Source organism: Oenanthe melanoleuca, chromosome 27 (genome assembly GCF_029582105.1).
Source record: "Oenanthe melanoleuca isolate GR-GAL-2019-014 chromosome 27, OMel1.0, whole genome shotgun sequence".
Taxonomy (NCBI): Eukaryota; Metazoa; Chordata; class Aves; order Passeriformes; family Muscicapidae; genus Oenanthe; species Oenanthe melanoleuca.
In genome coordinates, this window is record NC_079360.1 from 1,263,919 (window position 1) to 1,287,097 (window position 23,179).

General features: G+C 47.6%; 1 protein-coding gene across 1 annotated transcript in view; it reads right to left on the reverse strand.

Moving 5' to 3' along the window:
• Positions 1-23,179, reverse strand: part of MYO1D (myosin ID) — a 159,751-nt gene that overhangs the window by 122,498 nt on the left and 14,074 nt on the right. Inside the window, exon 2 of the mRNA XM_056512053.1 lies at positions 1,066-1,274. Coding sequence (XP_056368028.1) covers positions 1,066-1,274 — 209 coding nt within the window. The remainder of the gene's footprint in view (positions 1-1,065; positions 1,275-23,179) is intronic.

Sequence of the window (23,179 nt, forward strand, 5' to 3'; positions counted from 1 at the left end):
TTGATATTTTCTTTTTCAAGCAATCTTTCTTTGCACTTGGGACGTTTTCTAAACACAGCCATAACCCTGCCTGGCTGCTGCTGCTGCTGGGCTGACTTTGAGCAATTGTGCTGTGAGATTCCACAGGTCGGGAAAAGCGCTGGCACACAGAGGATCAAAGGAATATTGTTAGAGGAGAAAGCCTGGCCTGCAGCAGCACAAGGGGCCACTGTTCAGCACCCCAGCCCGGGGCTCTCTCCTTTCAGAGATGCCCAAGCACGGGAACATCAAGAAAACCAAGTGCCAGGATCCAGCCAGGGATCACTCTGGTACCAGCCCTGCTCCCATTGCTGGAGCCACGGCCTTTCCAACAGAGCAGGGAACAAACAGTGGCCAGTCAAGGCAGCAACAGAAATCAGAAGCTCCTGAGAAGAGACAGGCTGAGTTCTGCTGATCCCAGCTCTCCTAATCCCAGGTCACTCCTGATCCCAGGCCACTCCTGATCCCAGGCCACTCCTGATCCCAGGTCACTCCTGACCCCAGCTCTCCTGATCCCAGGTCATTCCTGATCCCAGGTCACTCCTTATCCCAGCTCTCCTGATCCCAGGTCACTCCTGACCCCAGCTCTCCTGATCCCAGGCCACTCCTGATCCCAGGTCACTTCTGATCCCAGGCCACTCCTGATCCCAGGCCACTCCTGATCCCAGGCCACTCCTGATCCCAGGCCACTCCTGACCCCAGCTCTCCTGATCCCAGGTCACTCCTGATCCCAGGTCACTCCTGACCCCAGCTCTCCTGATCTCAGGTCACTCCTGATCCCAGGTCACTCTCTGGAGCAGACACAAGGCTCCTGCTCACATTATCTGTCTGCAGGCACAGATCCAGCTCCTGGCTGGCACCAGCTCTTGAATGAGATAAGAAATAATTGTGCCGGTCTCCACACACGGATTCAAATGCAAATGAGCAGCTTTAAGATTAATGAAGTTTCTTTTATAAAACGCTGTCATTAGCCAAACCATTATTCTCCTTCCGCCTGGAATTTCACACAGATCAAGTGCTCATCACCATGCAGAGCTCGCAGCCTACCTGAGATGACAATGCAGGTGTCTTTGGATCGTCTCTTCATGGCTTTGTAGGCAGCATCGGCGATAGCGAAGAGGTGGGGAGGCCTCTCATAGAGCTCCCTGCCCTTGTACTGCTCGATCATGTCCCGCCCGTAGATGTTCAGGTTCTTGTAAGGATTCATGGAAACAACCACCTCTCCGATAAAGGTGTAAATCCGGCCCTTCTCGAACCTGGAGCAGACAAAAGGCACAAATCAGACACATGAGAGGTTCAAGCTGCCCGGGCCATCGGGGGAGCTCTTCCACCCATCACCCTGTGAAAACACGACAATGAAACCCTGGCTCTGGACATTCCCGGAGCAGGGACGGCACAGCAGCAGAGACCCGAGGGTACAAGGACAACAACCCAGGGCTGGCCTGGAGTTCCACCACCTACAAAGGACATTTCTACCTCTGTTTCATTTCCACATACATGATATGGCATTTACAGCTTCTACAACTGTCAATAAGTGAACATGAGCCTGAGGAGCAAAGCTAATCTGCTTCATAAAAAGGATTTACAGGCAAATTCTTTTTCACATTCCATAGTTCTCCACGGCCCAGCTCAGGCCAGAGGAGCAGGAGCTCCAAAGCCCTCACTGAGAGGTCTGATCACACTTGGAAGTAAACAAAGCCAGAAGTCCAGGAGGGAATTGCAGCCTCTCAGCTCTAGCTGTGAGTCCGTTTTGCTGGAAGGCTTTTCGGTGTCATCACTGCTGCTACACCACAGAGGAAACATTTCTAAGAATGTGTGCAAACAATCCTAAATTACACCATTCCTATCCCTACCTGGCTCTTTGATTCTTTCTGCAAACAAGACAGAAAATAACTTGATGTTAGTTTAAAAAAAATCTTTGAATTATGAGATGCTCCCAAACAAACTCCCATTTTATTAAAAGTTACCTATGGAGAGAGCTCAGAATAATTCCAGATGAACAGCTGAGGAATTCACACAGCACTTGTTTCTCAGGAGGAGGAAGGACAACAGGTTTAGGGATGAAGACACAAACCCTGGATTTCCAGTGCCCATCCCTGTCTGCAGCTGCATTTAAACCTCGGGACATTAGATGGCACCAGAACCCCTCCACAGAGCCCGGGAGCCTCGAATCCTGATGGACTCCGGCACAAATTCCAACATTACTTTATTGAATTTATTACCACCCCCATGTGGTGACAGCCCTGACATTTTCTATTGTTCATTTGAGAATTTTCTGCAGCATCTTGGCAGCGTCAGTTTTTAGCAGGTGTAATAAAACTCAAGAAATATCATCCAGCAACCAGCATTGCACTTTCCAGAAGTGTTGGTGCCTCCCACTCCAGCTTCCTCCTGGAATACTGCACTGGGAAGACACGAGAATTGCAAAACATCCTCTTGTTCCTCCATAATTTTTAACTGAAAGTGTCCTGATAGGCATTTCCCAAAACAACAATGAGCTTAAAATGCAAACATATTTTACATTTTTTGAAATAGATGCTGTTTGAAAGGTACCAGTAATGTTTTAGAAAAGATAAAGTCAACATAATTAGCAATACCAGTACCCCTAATTTTAATTTTCTGGAAGATCCTGAACAGGTAGAAGTGCAAAGGGATTAGATACCAGGCTAGGAGCCCATGAGGGACTCTGCATACACAGAGGAGAGCTTGAAAAACCAAACCCACACAACACTGTTGGTATTAAAAAGATCAAGTCACACTAGGACATCAATATGTAATGGAAACCACAAGAACACCACAATGAGCAGAATCATTCCCACCCTCTGGAGATGGACACCTGGAAAAGGTGAGTTGCCCAATGGAGAACACTGAGCCTGCTCTCCCAAGTCCCTGCCCAGCAGTACAGAACTGCTGCTAAAGCACTGCTGATGCTGAAAACAAAGATCCAGCAGATTATGGATGAGGTTTGAAGCCCCATAAGCAGCTGCAGGGTTCATGGCCACAGAGAAGGTGAGGGGGGTTGCTTTAGCTGAGGAGAAATAAAGAAATAAAAGCCATTCCTGCTGCAGTGTCATGCCAAGCCACCATCACAGCACCCAATACTCTGACCTCTTCCTTAAGTAATGAATTATGTAAACTTGCATTGCCAGAGCCCAGTTTAAGTTTCCTCCTGTGACCCTTCATTGTCCCTGGGTGAATCATAGAACCAGGGGATGTCCTGAGTGGGAGGAGACCCCCAAGGACCATCCAGTCCCACCCCTGTTCCTGCACAGACACCCCCAAATCCCACCCTGTGCATCCCTGGCAGTGCTGTCCAAACTCTCCTGGAGCCCTGGCAGCCTCGGGGCTGGGACCATTCCCTGGGCAGTGCCAGCACCCTGTGCCTCTAAGCAGAAGCTCCAGATCTGGTGCTGCCAGCCTGGCCCTGCAGAGCTCCTGCTCCAGAGGGATTCCAGCTGGGATGCTGGCACAGGCACCAGGCTCACATCCTGCCTGCCATTCCCCACAGCTCAGCTCAGATGACAGCCCACACTGGGCCTCCAAGCCAAGTTCTAAAAGGTTTTACTGGGCTCTAGTGAGTTGTGTCTTCAGCTCTGTGGTAAAGCAGATGGAGATGATGGGGAAGAAGGATCTGTCTCCAGGCTTGACAAAAAGGCATCTCTCCAGCCTGGCTTTGGGGATAACAGAGTTGGTGAACAAGTGACACCCCCATTTACATCTCAATTCATTTATTTTTCATTTTCTTTTATTCCTAGCACCAGAGTTAAAATTGCAGAGCTGTACTGAGATGTTCCCATCAGGAGCTCCTGCTCCTTGCCCCTGGTTGCTGATAAAGCCCCTTTTCATCCCTGAGCATGGCTCAGCACAGCAGCAGGCCAAGAACAGCAGGGCCTCTTTTCCTGCAAGGCTCCAGGGGGAGAGCTGGGCTTGCCTTGCCCGTGGAGAACTCAGGAAAGCTTAAGAAAACAACCCAGAAGGGCAGTGCAAATGGGGAGCTTTGAGCCACTATTCCTCTGCAGGGCAAGGTCATAAAACAAGACCACAAATCCATTTGGTGCTTTTCACAGCCAGCACAAGCATTTTAGTGCTGAGGTGTAACACATAGAACTGGGGTTTCATTACTCATCATAGCAACAACAGTGCAATTTCTTGATTAAAAAAAATAAAGTTCCTTAATAAAAGAAACCCCAGGATCCACTCCTGGGGTAACACCTCCAGGGTCAGACCTTCTTTTGTATCTCATGAATATCTCATCAGCTCGTGTTACAACAAAACATTTCCCTGCAATAGTTCCATTTGAATAATTTCTGTATCAATGTCACAGAACCATGGAATATCCTGAGTGGGAAGGGACCCCCAAGGATGATCCAGTCTCAACCCTGTTCCTGCACAGAAACCCCCAAATTCCACCCTGTCCATCCCTGGCAGTGCTGTCCAAACTCTCCTGGAGCTCTGGCAGCCTCGGGGCTGGGACCGTTCCCTGGGCAGCCTGGGCAGTGCCCAAACCCTCTGGGGAAAGAACCTTTCCCTGATCCCATCCCAACCCCCTGACACAGCTCCAGCCATTGCCTGGGTCCTGTCCCTGGGAGCAGAGATCAGAGCTGCAGCCCCAGTGAGTCTCCCCTCAGTCCCTTCTCTCCAGTAGCTCAGCAGCCAAAAAGCAATTCACAGTATTTAATCCTTGTGGGTTATTTTGAGGAGGAACATCAACTCTTTCATGAGAAGTTTTTATTACCTCATTAAAACATCAATTGATAATGAGAAAATAAAAACCAGTGAGTCACAGAATATAAATCATTTTAAGGGAGAGAAATTCTTCTCTAGGAAAGAAGTCTACTAAGGAAAGAAAAAAGTTTTTACTTTGTTTTGTTTGCTTTTATTTTTAGGGAAAGGAGTAGAAGAAAAAAAAGGATCTTTAGGTCCAGACAAGGTATATTCACATGTATTTGCTCCTGGAAAATACACTGCAGAAATGGGAACACTGAAGCAGAAATCTCCACCACCAGAGAGCACTCACATTTAGGATTTCCCCCACCTGACAAACACTCCAGTCAAAAATAAAACTGTTCTTACCGAGGAAATGATGCAATTTCAAATGCACTCAGTACAAATAAAGAAAAGTTAGTTGACAAGACTTGGAAGCCACACTCCCAAACAACATCTGCAGGACTGCACCGTTACAGACAGACGCCCCACAGGCCACCCCCTCAGCATCCCCATCAGACAGGAATTCCTAATTAACCCCTGACACCAAGGAGCCCTTGGGGAGCCCTGCCAGCCCTGAGCACTGGGTAAACAGCTCCTCACTAACCCACTCTGCCACTCCACGTCCATCTGTCCGACATCCCAGGGACAGAGCAAAGCTGGACAAACACGGCAGGTCACGGCTCTGCTGTTCCTTTGGAGAGCTAAGTGCAGGGATTGGGATTCTGGAGCATCTGCTACTGGAAACAGCCCTTCTCTGGCCCTGAGCTGCTCTGTTCTCAGCACTGCTCACAGCCTGGCAGCACACTCTGCTTCACAGGCACACCAAAGCTTTACCCACTAGCAGGTGCTCCCTGAAGCTCCTTGGGCTTAACCCTTCCTGATGCTCCAGGTCCCCAGGATTCTGCTCAGTCAGTCACAGCACAGACACCCACTGAGATGGGCTTTCAGCTTGGCTGTGCAGCAGTGCCTTCAAGGAAAGGAAATGCTAAGGAAAAGCAAATAATTCAGGGAGTGCTGCAGCTGCCTCAGCTGTGCTAGTCAGCAGCAAACCTAGTCCCACTGAAGAATAAGAGAATCTTAAAAGAGAATCTTTTGAAACTGGTGGGTTTCAAAGTATTTTCTATTTCCATCTTATTTGTGAACTCCAAAGCACAAAGTTAAATACTGAGTATGAGTACACAGCTTTTTCTTCCTCCTCTGTGCATGGGAAGAATGATCCAGGATCTGCACACCTTTACTATGTGGAGCAGGGACAATTCCTTTCCCTGTTGTAAACACCCCACATGGTTTGGGTTACTCTCCCAAATAGGGTAACAAGCCTCAGGTTTTTTGGTTTTTTTTCCCCATGAAATATATACATTAAAAGTCCATGACTGGCGGCTTTGAGACCATTCTCTTTGCAAACCTGCATGGAGACATTTAATTAAAACTTGTGTTCGTGAAGAGATGTTCATGGACAGCCAAGGATGGGCCTTTAGGATGTGTTCACTAAGGAAGAGAATTTAAGCAGACTTCTAGCAGTGAAACCATATTTACCTGGTTTGTAACTGCAAGAATGAGTAGCCTGCACTCACCCCATGGGGAACAGCCCCATTCTCCACGTGCTTTGGGACATCAGTGGCTTTCCTAAAGCAAAGTTCACTCTGTGCTCAGATACTTGGGTATTTTCTATGTGATACCAAGTCTCTCTACTGAGAGTTCAATGCTGCTTAAAAATTTTATTTAATGTAAATCTCAAAATAAACTCAGTCGTCAAGCAGGACTTCAAGTCTTTCAGTAAATTATTCATAAACTGTCTCACAGCAAATCAGCCTCTCACAAGAACACTCAGATAAACAGGATTTGCCTTGGCAGAACTATGGCTAAAATATTCCTGCTGCTCTTGGAAAAACAGACCAAAAAACTGTCCAGTCAGTATAACCTCCCTGCACCAGGAAAACTATCCAAGTCTGTCCTGATCATGAATATGCATGTCTACAATATTCAAAATATGCATGTCTGCAAGGTTCTGGCCTGAGGGCCAGAAAAACTGCAATGAAATTCATATTGGGTGCAGGTGAGACTCCTGCTTGCAGCTGGCCTGCATGGACTCAGTGTTCAGATGCTGCCAGTTGAACAGAATAGGAAATGCCATTTGGAGCATGTTCTGCACCACTCCTTTCCTGTATGGAGGGAGCAGACAGGGCAGGGTGAGGAATACTCCATTCATCTGCAGCCTCCAGCCAGCTTGGAAATTAGGTTAAAAGAGTTCTTTGTAATGATTTTTTTTTCTAAATAAAATTAGCAAACTACAAGTGACCACTGCCACATCTTCCTCAACAAACCAAGGTTTAAGCAAATTGTCTGTAATTTGATGGGGCTGATTCAGCTCCAACTCAGCTGACCCTTGAGTCATCCACCAGCTCTGCAAACCCACTGGGTTAAGGTCAGGGCAAGGAAAATGGGAGATAGATGCTAAGCCAGCTCTAACGAACACTGAATAAAGTCTAAAACTGGGAGATGTAGGAACAGGAATATTAAAATCCCTCTCCTTTAATGTAAAGTGCTAACCTTGCACTGAAAAAATGCCAAACCACTAAACACAGGAGACACTGAACTTTCATTTCTATTTGCGTCAGCTGGCCGAGCTCTGGCTGCAGCAGGGAGCCCTGCATGCTCCTTTTCCAGCTCTGGAGCACTGCAGAAGGCAGGAGCAGACTACAGACACATAAGGAGTCAAAGGGAAGCTCTTTGAAAAGCCTCCACACAAAGCTTTGTGCTTTATTCCAACCTGCATGGGAGGAAGTCGCTGCCAGCACAGGTAGTGGGAAGCAGTTTGCTCCCTGTGTGTCAAGCAGTAAAACATCCCCAGTTTCCACGTGAAAATCTTCCTGGGACATGACAAAATCCAAGTGCAGTGACCACACTGCTGTGCTCTGGGTGAGACAGTGCCCTGAGTGCTGTCCTGAGGGGGAATTACCCTGGGATCCCAGACCTAACCAGGAAAGAGCAGAGCAGGACGGGGATAGTAGCAAACAGTGGCATTCAGGCATTCCAGGGGACAAAACTGCAAAAACACGTGCCCAAAAGGCCAAGAGCAGGGCATTGCCTGGTGGATGGAGAGACCTGCACCATGAGGAAGATCCTGCCTGATTCCTTCGCCTTGGTTCAGTGGGGTGTGAATTCTGCAGCTGTGGCTTTGTCCCAGCAGTGTCCAGGCAAGCTGATGCTTCTAAATAACCTTCTTGTGAGGGATGCTGGAAGGGCTATAAAATCCTTCAACCCAGCAGAAAGATCCAGAAACATGCAGAAAAACAAAGCCCATGACTGAGCCCCTGTTCCTTGCTCCCAACTCTCCAGTAACTCAGGAAACAACCACCACTCACAAATTACATCACCTGAAACTGCATCAGCCCCTGCACTGATGGTTTGCAGCTTTATTTTCTAAGCCATGTTCTACACACACCTGGTGTGACACTTTCCCAGCTCTGTCCACACTCTGGCTGAACTGGAGAAGGAGTGCTTGGTTTTAAATTATCTGGTTTAGGGGGCATGAAGGGGAAACCCTGACAAGTCTTCAGGTGTGGAAAGGACCAAGCTGTGGAGAAAGGGTGAGACAAGCCATTGTGGCAGGTGGAGGAAGAATGGATTTGGGTGGTGAGGAGGGCACTGCATAAAGCCCTGGACAGATTCAGCCTCCTTTGCTCCTGCTGTCCCTTGAGCCCTTGGAGTGTTGCTCAATTAACAGAACCTTGTGATAATTACACCTCTTCTCACTCCACATGCCCAAGTGCCAAGGTACAGTCCCAGGATTCCACAGGTTTTTTTGGAAATGCCTGGAGACTCCTTTAGCAGTCAGCTGCTGGGAGCTGCTGATGTTCAGCTGCTTCATTGTTCTGCTAGGGAGGAATAGTCTGATTTGTTAAGCTCGTGGCCACTGCTGATCCGTGGATGCTACTGGAGCCCCTGAATGCAGCATTGTTTGGGACAGGGCTCAGAAAACCAAAGAATCATCTTGCAGCATTAAGATACAGAAGCCATCTGCCAGCACTCCAAAAGAATGGCTCCATGCTCTGGTAATGTTACATCTCTAATAAAATTAGGTGCTTTATTTATGCAAATATAGGCCACGCAAACCAGGCAAAAATAGCAATGCAAAAGATACAAATAATGACTTGTGTTTCTGCATCATTAGGGCTTCCTCTGGAGCTGCTGCAGCATGCAGCCATGGCACCCCAAACCAAGCAGTGACAGTCTGTCTAAGTTTAGGACAAACTGGGGGGAAGCTTTTAAAGGAGCCCCCCAGAGAATAAGCTCTCTTTACAACTCCTCCCTTCCACTGGGCTCGGAAAGAATTTTACTCGGGGGGAAAAGTGGAAAAAACCTATTTATTAACAAACACAAGAAAAACACTTCCCAGCAACAGGAAAGTACAATCCTAGATGACAAAAACGTTTTTACTAGTGTGAGAGACGGTCGCTGCTGGGAAGGGCGAGAAGCTTCTTGGGCAGGCTCCGGAGGCAGTCTCTGATGCTCAGGTCCCGTCCGGAGCCGGTACAGGTCTTGGAGCTGAAGGAGAGAAGGGGAGGGGAAGGCAGCAGCCGGAGCAGCAGCAGCAGCAGCAGCAGCAGGGCAAGCCAAGCAGCACAGCCCCGGGACACCACCCCCCGGGGGGGAAGAAGGGCACCGGCGGCAGCTCCATGCAGACAGAGAGGTGTGGGAGCGGGAGAGCAGCAGACACAACACCAACCCAGGACACAGTCCTTACACAGGCCTGTGTGTTGTCTGGCTGTGACATCAGGATGTGACACTGGGCTGTGACACTGGGCAGTGACATTGGGATGGACACTGGGCTGTGAGTGACACTGGGCAGTGACATTGGGATGTGACACTGGGCAGTGACATTGGGATGTGACACTGGGCTGTGACACTGGGATGTGACACTGGGCTGTGACACTGGGCTGTGACACTGCTGCTCCAGGCACTAGTTTTGCAGCACGTGGTGGTGACTCAGCTCGTGGTTTGGCCCACAAGTTGGCCCAGCCCTCCCCATGCCAGCCAAGGGCTCTGCTGGACAAACCACTGAGTCCCCAAGCAGCAGATGAGGACATTCCACCTCCAGCTGCCCATCCTGCCCCTCAGTCAAAGATTCCCTTCTGCCACGTCTGCTGTGGGGACAATGAGGGACAGCTGCCACCTCAGCCACCCCCAGACTGCCACCCAGTCCTTTCAGACACCAACGGCCTCAGCCAGAGCTCGTGGACAAAGAACCACAAGCACTGGAGGGGAAAATTAAGTTTGCAAATCACAAAGCAAATATGCTCAACAATATGTCCATGAACTGCTCAGGCTGAAAGGACTTTTTCTTGTGCTCCCTTGACAGCATGGCTAGTCTGGAAAAGCTTCCCAGTTTGAATAGAGATTTGGCTCATGTTTGTCCTGGGGCTTTCTTTCAAGTATTTTCTGTTTTGCACTGGAAAAGCTACATGTCCCTAATGGAGATCTGAACAGAACTGCACCAAAACCCCTCTTCTCCATCTCCCAGTCTCTCCCTTCACCAAGAATAGAGCATGAGGTGCCCTGGAAGACAAACCTCAGGCTCTGTGAAGGACCAGACCATGTCAGTGTGAAAAGGCTCAGTAAACACACGAGGTTTGTTCTTCCAATTAAAGAGCAACTAATATTTCACAGAAAGTTTGGGTGGGAAACATAGGGATTTTTAATTACAACCACTGCAGTGGGTTCACTTAAATTCATGAGTGTGACTGAGCTGGCAGATTCAGTAGCAAGGTATTTCTCTCACTGAAAGTCAACTTCAAAAAGGGAAAAAGAGAAGGAACAACACAGGGAATGCTTCAAACACCCTTGTGGGTATGGAAGTGCAGGGTAGAACTGGCAAGATAAGCAAATGAATTTGCACAGGGGCCTGAAGTACCTCACTTTACATTCTTTGAATGGAAAAGCAGCTGAGCAACAGGAGAGCTGCCATTTATGCAATCATCATCCACTGCAAAAGGAGTGAATTCCTAAATGATAAGGGCTCACAGATAACCCAGGGGAACATTAGCAAGATGGAAAAGGACTTAAAAGTTTGATTAGTAAAACAGATTACTTGATTTACATGCTTCTTGGTTTATTGGTTCAAATTATCACCGGAAAGATTGGGTTCATTTACTTCCCTTACATTTGACATATTTTTTTCTGTCAAAGACAGCTCCCACTCAGAACCTGAAAGAACCTTAAAGTAATAACAACGTGAGCAGCACAAATGTCACACAAATCAGAATAAACATATAGATAAGCTGAAAAGTATATTCAATTTATCTGTCACAAGCCAAGCTGGCTTTGACCACACAATCAAAATTTTAATCTTAGACCAGTGGAATTCAGAGCCCTTTGAAATTATTTAAACCAGGATGTTCTGAAGGACAAATCAGCCCGAGGATTCAAGGCAGGCTTCTACTTCTGTGATCTATGCCAGGTAATGAGCATCAGTTAGTGACAATCTCCAGAAGTCAGATCAGTGCTGCAGTTTATCTGAAAGCTCAGGCCAGGGGCGCTGGAGACTCCAACAGCCCCTGACAGCTGGGACACACATGGGCAGCTTCAGGTGACAGCTCAACACAACTGTGATCTCAGCAAGAACAGCACAGGTTTTCCAATGAATTTTTTTTTTTTTTTTTTAAATTTTTATTTTTAAGAAATTAGTTCAATTAACAGTTCAGAGCTGACACACCCTCCTCCAAACACAGCTAGCTTCCTCTCTGCTCCCCTCCCCTGAGCAGTCAGCTGCTGAGCCCTCACAGAACAGCATGAAACGCAAAAAACCACTTGGAATCAACAAGTCTGGCAGTCACAAACTGGGAATCTCTTTACACCTTTCACAAAGGTGTAAGAGAAAATAATCTATTAGGTGGAAAACTTATTTTCTATGTTATTTTTCTTTAGGTTAAGTGGTTTGTGTTACCCTTCTCACACTCATCTGTGCTGCACAAAAAATGAATATCTCACCCATACTCCTGACATTGGAATAATCAAGATCTGCTTGAATTACCAAGAAGTATAAACACAGGAGTGGCCACTATCAGCTCCTCACAAACTTGGTGCTCAGCCTCCAGCAGGCAATAGCAAATGGGGGCAATAGCTCTACTGACAGTTTTCCAAGGACTTCTGGAAACAGTGGAGTGCTTCAGGATTCTCAGAATATTTCACTGCATCAGTGGGAAAGCACTGACATCAATACATTTAGGTGGCAATTCACAGTGGAATACACTGCCAATCATTACATATCATCACATACATCATGAAATCAGCTCATCCATGACTATCCATGAGCAGCAAAGCTGCCACCCTCACCTCAAAGAAGCCTTTGGTGAACTTAAGAAATTCTGCTTTGAATGCAAGAATTTGAACTCCCAATATACACAATTCCTATTACTTGCATTTTAGATACTGTATAAGATGTAATGCAACTGTCACTAATACATGGTTCTCTCACACATCCCAGTCCTCAAGGACTATACTATTTTCATGTTCTATTTATTTAATGTAGCCATGGCTGTAAGGTAAAGAAAGGCAGGGTTAGATGGGATATCAGGAGGAAATTCCTCTCTGTGAGGCTGGTGAGGCCCTGGCACAGGGTGCCCAGAGCAGCAGTCCCTGGATCCCTGGCAGTGTCCCAGGCCAGGCTGGACAGGGCTGGGAGCAGCTGGGACAGTGGGAGGTGTCCCTGCCATGGCAGGGGTGGCACTGGATGGGCTTTAAGGTCCCTTCCAGCCCAAACCATCCTGTGATTCCATGATGCTTTATTTTTTATATATGCATGTAAAACTAACTTTAAAGGTTTACATTTACACAAGGCTCCTCCTAACAAACACTGCCCACACTCTTCTGACTGAATGTGATGAATAAAATGGTCACTCAGACAATCCAGGCAGAAAATGCATCTATAGCTCTGGATCCAATGGATGGCCTGATGGATTTGCAGATAAAAAGAGGTTCAAGTGTTTCAGTCACGGCGCTTTCATGCAGTGCCAATAAAATTACTACAAATCCTGGTTTTGTCAAAAGGAGAGTGGAATGTTATTTATGAAATGACTCTTTTCCTCCTAAATATATTCAAGAGTGACTTACAGGAAAAGAAAGCAAGCTCAGTTATTTCCTGTTCATCTTTGTCCTTTGAGCAGGAGAACAAAGGAATTTGACACTTCATATCTACATTCATCTTAAACACCATTCTTTGGCCTTTAGCTGGGTACAGAGTGGCACTGACACTTAAGGAAATGCTCCTACATATAGAAATTCAGCAGCTTTGATAAGCTGCACAGCTCATTATGCTTATAAAGACAGCTACTATCACCTTATCTACACTTCTTTCAAAGTCCCAGGTCAGAAGAGGTAAAACCCAGCTAATTGTCCCTCCTCCTTCTCTCTCATGCAAGCAGGAATCATCTTTTGAAGGTATTTGCTTGAGGAGTGAAATGTCTGTCTCAGTCCTAAAATAATCGCAGTTCAGCAGTGGAAATGCCAACAGTTCCAGGAAATGGGCCATGCAAAAACACTCCTAAACTGTCCAGTAACCTGAGACAAGAAAAATCCTTCCCTTAGTCCAGATCTGTTGATGTAACCTCAAGCAAGACAGACCAGGGATCCAAAACAGTTTAACACCACTCGAAGAGGACTCTGGAAATATCTCATCTGGGCTGTGGCTCCTGCAGCTCTGGAGAAGAGAACAGCAGACCCTCACTAGCCAAGGCTGAAGGAACCCTGTGTGGCTTCTGCAAGCACTGAGTGGAAGCCCCAGGACACAGGGTCAGTCTGTCCAAACAGACAACCCACCTGTGCAGCAGCCAGCAAGGAGAGCTCACCTCTCCCACCCAGTGCTGCTGCACCTGTGCTAGGCCTTAAATTCTTTCTCCTTCCCTTTTTTTTTTTTTTTTTTTTTTTTTTTTTTTTTTTTTTTTTTGGTGGGGATATGGGGAAGGAGCAGAAGCAGGGAAAGAAAGAAGGCTAGGGGAGAGGAGATAACAGACACAGTGTCATTCCATCAGCTCCAGTTTGGGGGTTTACTTCCACTTTTAGTTTATTAATTCAGACTTGATTTACTGTCCTCCACAAACCACTTGTAACTGTACACCCCATTAACCATCTCCATTTCTTCTCATTTATCCTGAATTAAATACAGGGACACAAGCCTGTTTATAGCTATTATAACAAAACCTGCTTGTAACTTATGAAGTCATATCCACCTTTCCCCCACTTTTTTGACTGCATCTCCTCCCACAGCATCGGGCACCTCACGCAGCTCCCTGAGCTGTGCCTGGTGTCACACAGTTCCTGCCGTGTCCTCTCCTCACCCTCTGTGCTGATCCTGACCCTGCCATTCACAGCCCATTACTCAGCTGGAAATGAATGGCTCAGCGTTCTGGATAATTGGGTTGCATGCACTGGGATCCAGCATCTTCGGCAGGGGCACCACCTCTCCCACGGGCACTGCTGATGTTGTAAACCTTGTTTTTACAAAAGCTACCTCAGCTTTGTGATGGCTGCAGGAGGTTCCTGTTACCCCCACAACCCCAGTGTCCTCACCAGCCCCTGGGCTGGTTTCAGCACCAGAGAGATTCCAGCAGCACTGCCCAGCACCTGCAGCAGCCCTGGACAGGATTTGTTGGAGAGCTCTGCTCACAGTCCCAGAGCTCTCCACACCCACCCTGTGCTCCCAAGGGTACCTGTGTAGGCCAGGTTACATCTCTTCCATCTGAGCAGCCCTGCAGGCCAAAGCTGGTTACCAAACCACGGTCAAGTCCCTGCATTCCCAGCTGCCAGCCCTGCCCCTGGCTCACCAGCCACAAACCTTCCCTGGGGTACCTGCATCCAGGCAGCTGAACTTTTGGGATTGATTCATCAGCTGCACTGAGCAGCTTTCCACTGACTGGATAAAGAGGTTTTAACAGCAGTAACTCCTGTAACTCCTGCCCACACTGCACAAGTGGGGATCACCTCCTGCCAGATCCCTGCACTTCTTCCCCAGGGTTCCTGCTCAGGCCAAAACCTCTCTGTATGAGCCCCCTGAGCTCTGCAGCCTCTCGAGCTGGAGCTCACAGGCTGAGGAAGCAGCTCCCCACCAGGAAGCAGCACGGGCACGTTCTCCCAGCTTCACACCTGGGCTGCTGTGCCCTGCCAGGACCCAGCTGCCTCTGAATGGAGCTCACATGCACCTTTATCAGCACTGTGGTTAATCTGCAACCAGATCACCCACTCTGGGGCAGCTGAAGATTAAATGTACAGGAAATAAACCAGATATTACTACAACTAAACATTAACTCACTGCTGCTGTACTATCTTGCTTTAAGTTCATCTTTCTCAGTAAGTCAGGAAAGAAGAGTGTGCTGGCAGCCAGGTATTACTGAGAATGTAAAGCACTGTTCAGTTTCAAACAGTGTAAGGACACACACAACATAAACTGTCACCTCCATGAACCAGGGGGACTTGCAGAAATCTGGGATCCTTTTTGATCAATTATTGCCTCTTCACATACTAGTCTTTGCCCAAATGAGGGCAGGACTCATATTCCTGGTTTAACTGGGTGGGTTCAGATTGTTTTGCTCCTGAAGTCTCTCCTGTTTGAAGCCTGTTTCCAAAGAGACCTGGGAGAACAGGTACCTAAGATGCTCTGGTATGAGCAGCAAGGTGAGACTGCCCTGGCTGTGCAACATTTTTATCTCCAAAGGTGTCAGACAGTCCTTCCTTCTGTACCCAGCAGTTTCTGTAGGGAAACCCCCCAGTGCTGGGACAGCACTTCATAAAACACTCACCAGCTGCTGCTACACAAGCCAGCACAGAACACACAGCATATGGCACATGCAGAAACTGCACTGAGTGCAGGACTGCTTATTTAAACACAGCCTGCTGCTGCACTTTCCCCACAGCATCGATTGTTTGTAAATGTGCAATTACCAGGCAAAGGGCACGTGGGAGGTTTTCAGCACAGCCTCATCAGATATAAGCAGCGTATAACAAAACAAAGGGAACAGTATTTTAAAAGCTTCCAACTACAGCACCACATTGGCCCATTTCAAGCAGTGGGGCCTATTTTCAAATTACAACTTGTTGGGTAATAATTACATCAACACCACAGCAATTACAGAGGCCACGATTGTCCCAGTTTGATCAGGAACAGCAGCGTGCTCTGCAGCTCAGTGTTATTACGCAGGTCTGCAACTGGAAAAGTGACCTGGAGAAATAATCCAAAATTCACAAGGGACCAATCCCTCACAGTCAAGCTGAGAGCACTGTCAAAACATCTAACCAGAGCAGAGAACCGTTAATAAAGCAATGGTATCAACCCAGTAACCTACATTAGCAGATTGGAGCCCTTTACAAGCCATTGCTCATTGATAATAGCACTTTCATTGCTGCTTCTTCAACCCTGCATTGGTTCGTGGCCTCCCCCATATTCCTGCCTCTCCCTCGCATTCTACCCAAGCTTAATTAAAAGGAAAAAAAAAAAAAAAAAAGAGGGAAAATTATTGGAGCCAACTCTCTTCACAGCACAGCTGACAGCAATGAAGAAAGAAGTCCAGCTAGGCCATGATTTTAGGCACAGTCTGCCAGAATTTGGGCAGCTGTCTGTGCCATTGTTGCCACCATGAAGCCATGGCTTGTACCCAGCCCCGCAGAGGGAACCACCTCTGCTGGCCCTCTGAAGGCACGGGAAGGGCAGTTTGGGAGCTCCAGGACAGGTTATTTATTAGCTGTGACACAGGGCCAGCCAGCCCAGCAAGAGCCCTCTCTGGCAGCACCACTGGCTCTGGGATCAAGGTATTATTTCAGCTATTGACAGATCATTCAGGGAGGCATCCAAACAGGGCCTGTTTCAAACAGAGAGGTCTGACATGGCAGCAGGACACAAGGTGCTGGCACTCCCAGGCAGAGCTGTAATTACAGCAGTGCCTCCCTCACAGCTGGCACTCAAGAATCATAGCAAACACTAGGACGTTAAGAGCACAAGCATCCTGTATAGATCTGAAGGAAATGAAGACAATAAAAATAGCTGTAATAGCTGTAAAAATAGCTGTAATAGCAGTGACTTGTGACCACAAAACTCTCCAGCAGAAAGATGTGCATCTTTCTTCACCACAAAAAAAGTGTCAGACTGGTACCTTCAGTAAAGGGATGCGACTTTGAAAATTAACCCCTCAGCCACTTTGGCCAAAGTGGTCTGTCAGCAGCCACTGGCTGAAGTCCCTTCAGTACTTGATAAATCATTAGTAAATACACGACAAGCATTTAGACCACATAATACTAATCTGAGCTTTCCCAAGATGAGAGCTGATGCCACCTCCCAGAGTCATAAAAGCTTTAGACAGGAAAATCACCTTAAAGCAAGTTAATTCCTTCACTGCTGGTAATATTCCCTGCTTTGTCTTAGGACTGAGAAGCTTCAAACATTCACCCAGGTACTGAAGTGGAACACAGATCTTAGCTGTTAGGACAGAGGGATCCTTGAGCCAGAGCATCCCCCAGGACTGCTCCTCCATGGAGAGCCAGGGAGGAAGGTGCAGGAGCAGGAGGGGCTGTCTGAGAGGAGCAGCGAGAGCAGCACTGAGCCCCAGGACATCCCTGCTCACTGCTATGGATGTGAACGCTGGAGAACTCAGAGGAAACCACAGTTTATGCTCAACACAGTAGTGAAACATCAGAAGAACAGTGCATCTAAATAATAAAACAGCACAAGAGGAGGAAAAGGAAGTAAGTTTCCAAAACAGGATTAGACACTAAAGTGAAACTCAGAGTCGCACTGACAGGCATCGGCCAAAGCTCCTGATAAAATCAAGCTCCTGCCAAGCTCTGCTGTCCCAGAATTCCATGTTTGAGGGAGAGGGACAAAATGACCCAACAGGGACCTGCCCCCTCCAAAGCCTGAGCAGGCACCTCTCCTGTGTCCCCTGTCACTGTGCTAGGGTGTGCCTGCTCTGCCCCACACAGCTCCTCAGCCCAAGAGCTGCTGCTGCTGCTGCCTCTGAGAGCAGCCCAGTTTGGAGTATTGGTTGTGTGAACTCTTGGATTACATGCAAGGCAATTTACTATCAGAAAACAAACACTGAAAATTCTGATTCTATCTCAGCCTTCCCCTCCACAATAATATCTAATAGCTCAAGGATTCCCTAAATGGAAATGCTAATACAAGCCTTAAAGGTCATCTCAAAGGAAAGCTGAGTGTGACAGAACATGGCCTGTCGATTCCACACACGTTATTCCAGACTGCCTCAACTGATTCCATCTAGGGCAAAGGAAAAAAAACCCACGGAAAAGTGAAGTAGCTGGTTAAAGGGAATTTAAGGAGGTTCCTAACAATTCTTTTCAATATCAGGAAAACAGATTTAAAAACACCTCAGCTGTGGCTACAGTGCCAGCAGAACCAGAGCACTTGACTCTCTGCACACAGCTCTGGTCAGAGCCAGACATTCAGGGTGGCAAAGCCACCAAGGCATTCCCCAGGGGCTGCTCTGGAGTCTGCCCTGGCTGCGGCTCCTCTTGAAGCACGAGAAGAAGAGTGGCATGGGAGTTACCAGCTGCAGCCACAAAGCCCTCCAGGAAACATGAACAGAGAAGGTTTTCCTGGTTGTTTGCACTGAGGACACAGAACAGGACACAGGCACCAAGGAGCCAGAGCCTTTATGGCCACACCTCACCTGTGGCACTTGGAATGGTGCTGCCAACACAGCCCACAGCCAGCCCTACACTGTTCCCTTGCTGAAATCACTACTTTGAGGCCAAATACTTATATCTTACATAATGTGGCCACCAGCCAAACTAACAAAAGCTTTCTGAGGAAATCAACATGCCTGAAATTAGACTTCCCTTAAGATTTTAAGTAAACGGAATGAACTCTTAAGCCATGGCAGTCTCTGGGCTGTGTCAGATGTGTGCTGTGCCTTCATACACTATTAAAAACCAAGGAACAGTGTCTGCCAGCTGGTCCTCTGCACTAGGAGCTGCAGCCACCATGTGCAGCCATAAAATGTGACTTGGAAAATTATGTACAGATGGGCCTAGAAGTCTAGCATTTATAAGTTCTCTTGATACTCTGCATTTGCTATAGATAAAAGCAAATCACAATCTTTTCACAAATCTCCTTTGCTTGAATTACTCAGAAAACTACCTTAGAGTCAACATCAATTCAGCACAAGAGCAGTGACGAGCTGAAGCACAGACAGGCCAAAAGGAAATCAAACTACTAGGAAAATGGAATTACATCCTGCCAGACTAACAGCTTGTGTCTATGCAGGGAAATTGACTGTCTCAAATCCGTGCTGTTGGGTTTTTTAAAGGCAAACACCAGCTCAGGGTTTTTGGTAGTGTGCAGTTCCTGCCTGCTGATGCCTTTGCTTTAGCACAGGGTTGGAAGCAAACAATACCTGGTACCACCCCTGCTGGTAGAGAATTAGTTTAAGAATTAAGAACACCCCCATAACCACAGCCAGTGCAGGCCACAGACATCTTGAGCAATAGCAACATGATAGAAATAGCCATTTTTAGTCATACCTAACCATTGCAATCTGAAAGTTTTCTAGAGCATATAAAATTTAGGTTTAGGTTTGTACTTTCTGCTCTGAATAGAGCCTCAGTAAAATAAACAAACTTCCATTAAATTTATGGGTACACCAACAAAACTCATGTTGGCCAACAAGGAGATTAAAAACGAAAAATTCCAGCAAACTATTAGTCAAGTCAAAACTAAATTCCAATTCAAAATATAAAAAAAAATGCTGAGAATTTGAAGCTTTTGAATAAAAAATAATTCACATATTGAATGTTATAAAAATTTTCAGAGTGATCAATTATCCCTTATCATTGGCTTACCGATAATCTTTTAAAGGTGGGTTATTGTCTCACTAAATCTAAAACCCAATCTTGATCCAGGGCACTCCTAAAGAAGTCTCTCAGATGAACTCAGTTATTTATTCACCTTCAGAAAGATTATAACAAGAATATTTGAAATATTTGGTCTGGCAGGCCGGTACATGACTTCACCGTGCCCAGTCTCCAGAGGACATCCGGGATTATCTGCAGCGCCGTTCCCAAGGCTTGGAAAGGCCAAGCTGAGCACACAGCTGTGCTGTCACACGTCACTGCAGGGGACACCTCAGCCCTGCCCCGCAGGTACGGGCACTGCACTCTCTGGGGCAAGAATCAATGGCACTTGTGCTGTTCAGTGAGCATCTGAAAAATGTCACCCCATGTTCTGACCTGGGTGGGAATCATGGCACAAAGATGAGTAAAAAGGAGATTTCAGCGCAGTGGGGAAAGTTTGAGCCCAGAGAAAGTGTTAGGGCAAACAAAATGTGATCCGAGCGCTCAGAGCAACACTCCCCCCGTGGCAGCAGGGACTTTCTGAGTCTCCACCTGCCAAAAGAAACTTGCTGCCATTTAAGGTTGTTAGATGTTTCCCCGATTAATCACTGCGGCAGAGCTGTCCCGGAGCCGGTTCTCCGGCAGGACGTTACACAAGGAGGCAGCGCCGGGGAAGGGCAGCGGCGGCGGCCGCAGCTTCCAGGGGCGGAGCGGAGCTGAACCAGAGCCAGCCCTGCAGAGCCCCGCCCGCCCCGGGACTCCACCACGCAATCCAGGGAAGCCCAGCACCGCCGGGCAGGTGGGATCCCGCTAGCAACGTTTTCCTATCCAAGGAATGATTCCTGTTTCGACAGAAGGAATTTAAATTGGGAGGGATGAACCCAGTTATGTCACCCTGTTGCTGCAGCCCTGAGGGGGCACTAAAGCATTGATAACAATCTCCTTTTAGGAAGTAATATCAGGAAATATTAGGAAGTAAATCTGTAAATTGGGGAGGGGAGAAAAAGAAGCACCGTAACCAGGGCAATTTCATCCTCGGAAATGCATAGCTTGCACTTCGTTTAGATCCAAGTGTTTAACTTCACCCACAGAATCCATAAGTGGAGTCAACTGTCTTCCATTTAACCTTTCATTTATTTCAAAAGGAATTCTGTAAACTACCTGTGATACAGACGGCAAAGCAACTGCTCCTGGCTCTACAGTGTTTCAAAAGGACCAGAGGCCAGTGGACAAAGATGTCAGCAACAAAATGCTGGAGAATAGAAAAGAATGGAAAAGAGTGTCTTGAGCTTAAAAAAAAAAAAAAAAATTGCAGCTACAAATCTTTTGAACTTCTACTCCAGCTGTGTGAAGTTCATCACAGCAGTATTTGACAGCTGCCACCCCAGGACCAGCTGCAGATGCTGCTGCCGGTGAGGAGGTTTGTGCAGGAAGATCTTGCTTTGGATCTGGCATGAGGAGCTTTGCCCCCTGCCTCTGGATGCTTCAAGAGATGCTGCTCTCAGAGGAGCTGGCAGTGCCCATCAGCTGGGGACAGCCCTCTGTCCCTGACCAGCCCAGTTCTCACTCTCAGAGGAGCTGGCAGTGCCCATCAGCTGGGACAGCCCTCTGTCCCTGACCAGCCCAGTTCTCACTCTCAGAGGAGCTGGCAGTGCCCACCAGCTGGGACAGCCCTCTGTCCCTGACCAGCCCAGTTCTCACTCTCAGAGGAGGGGCAGTGCCCACCAGCTGGGGACAGCCCTCTGTCCCTGACCAGCCCAGTTCTCACTCTCAGAGGAGGGGCAGTGCCCACCAGCTGGGGACAGCCCTCTGTCCCTGACCAGCCCAGTTCTCACTCTCAGAGGAGGGGCAGTGCCCACCAGCTGGGGACAGCCCTCTGTCCCTGACCAGCCCAGTTCTCACTCTCAGAGGAGCTGGCAGTGCCCACCAGCTGGGGACAGCCCTCTGTCCCTGACCAGCCCAGTTCTCACTCTCAGAGGAGGGGCAGTGCCCACCAGCTGGGGACAGCCCTCTGTCCCTCTCGCTCTCTGAAGTATCCACACCCAGATTCCAGACTGAGAGCGTTTCCCCCGTTCTCTCAGGCCCATCCCATCAGCTCCACAGCTCCTGTGAAGTGCAGCTCCCACCAGTTCACCACCCACAACCAGCTCCTTGCTGCAGCTGAGGTTTTGCAAGGTGAAACTCCCGCTGAAATGGAGATAACCCGGCACTATCTAGGAAATTAGCGCTCATTAACCACCAGGACTCCCACAGGCTGCTGTGAGCAGGAATCCGAGGTCTACAGAAACCAGCCACGAGGCAGAGCAATAACAATCTTGCTTTCTCAAGGGTAACCTTGGGCAATTTTCACTCCCAGTTACAAAACCAAATCAGACTGGAAGACAAGAACAGCAAAACCCTGCATGGAGACACCCTCCTGCCTCCCACTGGGGTTTTGTGGCCCTTTGGTGGACAACTGGGGAAGAAAAGCAAACTAACCCATAGAAGCTCCCAGGGAAAGTTCACTGACTACTGGATAAAATATTCAGTAGCCTAAATAATACACACTGTAATGGTTTGGCTTATTTTTGCTGTAGGTGGATCTGGCAAACATGAGTCACCTTTGGAGGAAACCCCAAAGTGCTCCCCCCTACCACAGTCATATCTGCACACAGAAAAGAAGGAACTAAGTCCATAACAAAATTAAAAGAGCCACCTTCACGTTGCCACTTGTGTTGGCCAAATTTGCACAGAGTTAATTTCCAGCAGGAAAATTTTAAAGCAAATGTTGGTTAAGATCATAGGATAGTTATATGTGGAATTAGAGGAACTAAGATCCTAAAGTATCTTCACAAGTGTGACCGAACAAATGAGTTTTATAAGATCCCACAATACACTTGGTAAGAAAGCAAGTCATAGCAAGACAAGACAGTATCCACTTAATAGGAAGTGGTTTTTATTACTATTTCAACTTCATAATGCAATTCAAGGCAAAGCTAATAAGAAAAATCCAAGGTACATTTAAGAGTGGCCAGTTACACTCTGCAAGTGTGAAACCCCCGAAGCACATGAGTGAAAACACTGCAGTGGCATCCAGAAGCACCAGAAACTGATTGATCCTGAGCATAATGACAGAATGGAACAGCACAGCAAGGAGTGGCACTGGGGTAGGACTGCTGGGTGTCTGTGGCTCCCAGAGGAGCAGTGGCTGGCTGAGAGCAGGGCCCTTCAGCCTCCAAGGCTGAACCAAGAGAATCATGCTGCAAAGGAAACTTTAACACAATAAACATTAACACAGCTTGGGGAAGGGAAGCTTGTGTGGAGACCTCACACCTTTCAGTGTCTAAAGGGGCTACTAGTCTGTCAGGAACTGCAGTCACAGGACAAGGCAGGATGGGTACAAATTGAAAAAAGAGAAATTCAGGTTAGATATTAGGAAGAAATTTTTTATTTGAGGATAATGAGACACTGGAACAGGTTGCCCAGGGAGGCTGTGGATGCCCCAGCTCGAAATGGTCAAGGCCAGGCTGGGTGAGGCCTTGAGCAACCTGGTCTAGTGGGAGGTCCCTGTCCATCATGGGACTAAATGATCCCTTCCAACCCCTTAACATCCTGTGATAAAACAGATCAGAAAAGAAGG